Here is a 2500-nt window from a genome sequence, read left to right as displayed (position 1 = left end):
CGCGTTTTATTTGTTCCGGCTGAAATGATTATTTGACGTATCGACTGCAATTCAAATAAAGGAAACATGGCTAAATTGCGCAGTTCCTCTTGTATGTGAATAAGGGAGAGAGAAAAGGGAGGATATAAGGTTATTATAAAACACATGGAAGTGAATCATTTTCGTATCAAGAAAAATTAAATAACAATGACCATAAATCTGACGGTAACCTATAGCCCTCCTTTATTTATCGCTAGAGAAATTAAGAGAAAAGATAACACATGGAAGGTACTAAACTAGATAAAAATAAAAGATAGATCTATTTATCATGATCGCCTTTGCTTCAGTAAAAGTGTGATCAGGGTTCTAGATAAGATATGCTCAGGCGTGCGTTGTGAAGAACAATGAGCGTGGAGTCAGTGTTGTACTAACCTCTAAGATGCTAGCAGGTGCTATTGCCTCTGTTGTGGTGTGCGCCTTGGTGGTGGGTAGGTATTGTGGAAGTACCGGAAAGGGATATTGAATGAAAGGCGTTTACACGTCGCTGTGAATTTATCTACAGGCAGCCTTGTTACGTGTTGAAAAGTGTCGATAACGTTGAAAGGATCTAGGGGTGTTTGTGAGTCTCTGGGTCCATCAACATACTGACACGACGCTATTGGCTGGACTTCATAAATATTGTTTTGGTAAAGTAAGACCAGGCAGCAGTCCACGATAGGACGGTAGCGCCTGAGATAAGATTAGTAAAAAGATAATACGCCACAGATTGTAAAACTGCGTTCTTCCATATATATTGTCATTGGAGTTTAACTGTTTATTCTAATTGAGTCGCCATTCAGCTGTATTGAAAAGTGAACAGTGTTTACATGATACGAGTGTTGGAAAAAGTAATTACCTCACCATTTGAATTCGTATGTGCTGCACTCGAACACCAGGTGCAGTAATGAACATACCTCACTATAGTTGAACATAATTCAAAAAGTTCAAACTGTTCAACTGTTTTATCTTCTGTTCTTAATTCCAATATTCTCGCTTCGCCCTTACCCAGATTAAACTACACTATCGTACTCTTGTTAAATCTTAACTTATTACACAAAACTTCCTTCTAACCTTGAACAAAATGAAGCATAGATAATGGCACTGCACTTCAACAATCTTTGACAGTGTTAAACTTGATTTATTTATCAAGCTGTGATGGCAGCAACTACTGAATATTTCATTTTAAAATAAACGTGAGCCAGAATACTGAAAGATGTCCGAACTAAATGTAAATCCCGTTCAAACTTACGATTTCATTTTTTTCTACTTAGATCAGTTGCAATACAATATTCCTCGATGACATGGCTTAATATGAGCAGCGGCTACTGTCCAGCAAACTGCTCTGGAATATTTTTCCCAAGGAGCTACGACCCACTGCCAACCCTCCGCGATCCACCATTGCTCTAACCAAAACCCATAACCTGACATAGTCTAACCATAATTCCAGACAACTCAACGTGACTATAATTCAGGACATAATCCTGTTTCATGGCGATAGCCTAAATTCAATACAATAACCCAATATAGTTATAATTCAAATCACTTGCCTGGTATGACTAATGTGTGACAGCAATCTGACTTAACAATGATTCAGAATAGCGACCTGACCAAGAAAATTACAGCAAAGGTAATATTCTGACCTAACCGTCCTTCGTAACATGGCTGCAACCAAGGCAAGACCCAACCGTAATTTACAATAACACGTCTGCAACAAGTCTACAGCCGACCCTAGCTGTAACCTCAACCCTCATTCTTCAGGCTCAGAAGCCCAGGTCTCCGTCACGGGGATCCGGTTAACACTGGCCGGACAAGAAGTGCCGTACATGAACCTAGGAAGTCCTGAACTCAACTACGTTCTTGAGTGCAACTACGCGGCGAACGAGGGCGATGTCGTGAATGTGACGTGGACGTTGGAAGACTACGGTGACGTCTATTCGTGGAACCCGATCACTGACGTCGTTACGGGTGAGTGTCTGGGATGTACGAGTGAAGAAGGCAAATCGCTCGTCCGTTTCACATCCCTTGAAATGGGACAATTTTGGCCGAGTAATTGGAATTATTTGTTCTAAGAATAGCAGGCATCCTCATAGATATGGAAGACATTCATAGAATGCATATGTACTGGTAATGAAAGAATAATGACATTTATAAATACGGTGGGCTTGGTTACGAAACAGGAATAAGAAATGATATCGTCCGTATCAGGACTATTGCATGATTTTTCACTATTGTTATTGTCATTATCATCATCTATAATGAAATGCCCATGATATCAATTCGCCTTTTAGTTACACGTATCCAGACAAACCAGGCACATGGCTGAAACGCCATATTTCAATGTGCGATGAAATGGAACTTCAACAATGTTCATTGCTTGTTTATTTTTTTTTTAAATCTCGGCTTGGTACAGAGTCTCATGCACGTAATTATAAATTTTGTTCACGGTTTTAAGTTCCTGTAACATCATTACGAAATGCTCAGG

At 39.7% G+C, this 2500-nt stretch overlaps 2 protein-coding genes across 2 annotated transcripts in view; one reads left to right on the top strand and one right to left on the bottom strand.

The window, feature by feature from the left end:
• LOC125045465 overlaps positions 1-1770 on the bottom strand; it is a 15853-nt gene extending 14083 nt beyond the window's left edge. The window contains exon 1 of the mRNA XM_047642740.1: positions 1268-1770. Coding sequence (XP_047498696.1) covers positions 1268-1275 — 8 coding nt within the window. The 5' untranslated portion in view covers positions 1276-1770. The remainder of the gene's footprint in view (positions 1-1267) is intronic.
• LOC125045469 overlaps positions 313-2500 on the top strand; it is an 8832-nt gene continuing 6644 nt past the window's right edge. Inside the window, exons 1-2 of the mRNA XM_047642747.1 lie at positions 313-467; positions 1777-1983. Of these exons, the coding sequence (XP_047498703.1) occupies positions 419-467; positions 1777-1983 (256 nt within the window). The 5' untranslated portion in view covers positions 313-418. The remainder of the gene's footprint in view (positions 468-1776; positions 1984-2500) is intronic.

The sequence above is a fragment of the Penaeus chinensis genome, chromosome 37 (assembly GCF_019202785.1).
Source record: "Penaeus chinensis breed Huanghai No. 1 chromosome 37, ASM1920278v2, whole genome shotgun sequence".
In the NCBI taxonomy this organism is placed as follows: domain Eukaryota; kingdom Metazoa; phylum Arthropoda; class Malacostraca; order Decapoda; family Penaeidae; genus Penaeus; species Penaeus chinensis.
Note: the sequence above shows the minus strand (reverse complement) of the source record. Positions and strands in the feature narration are given on the sequence as shown.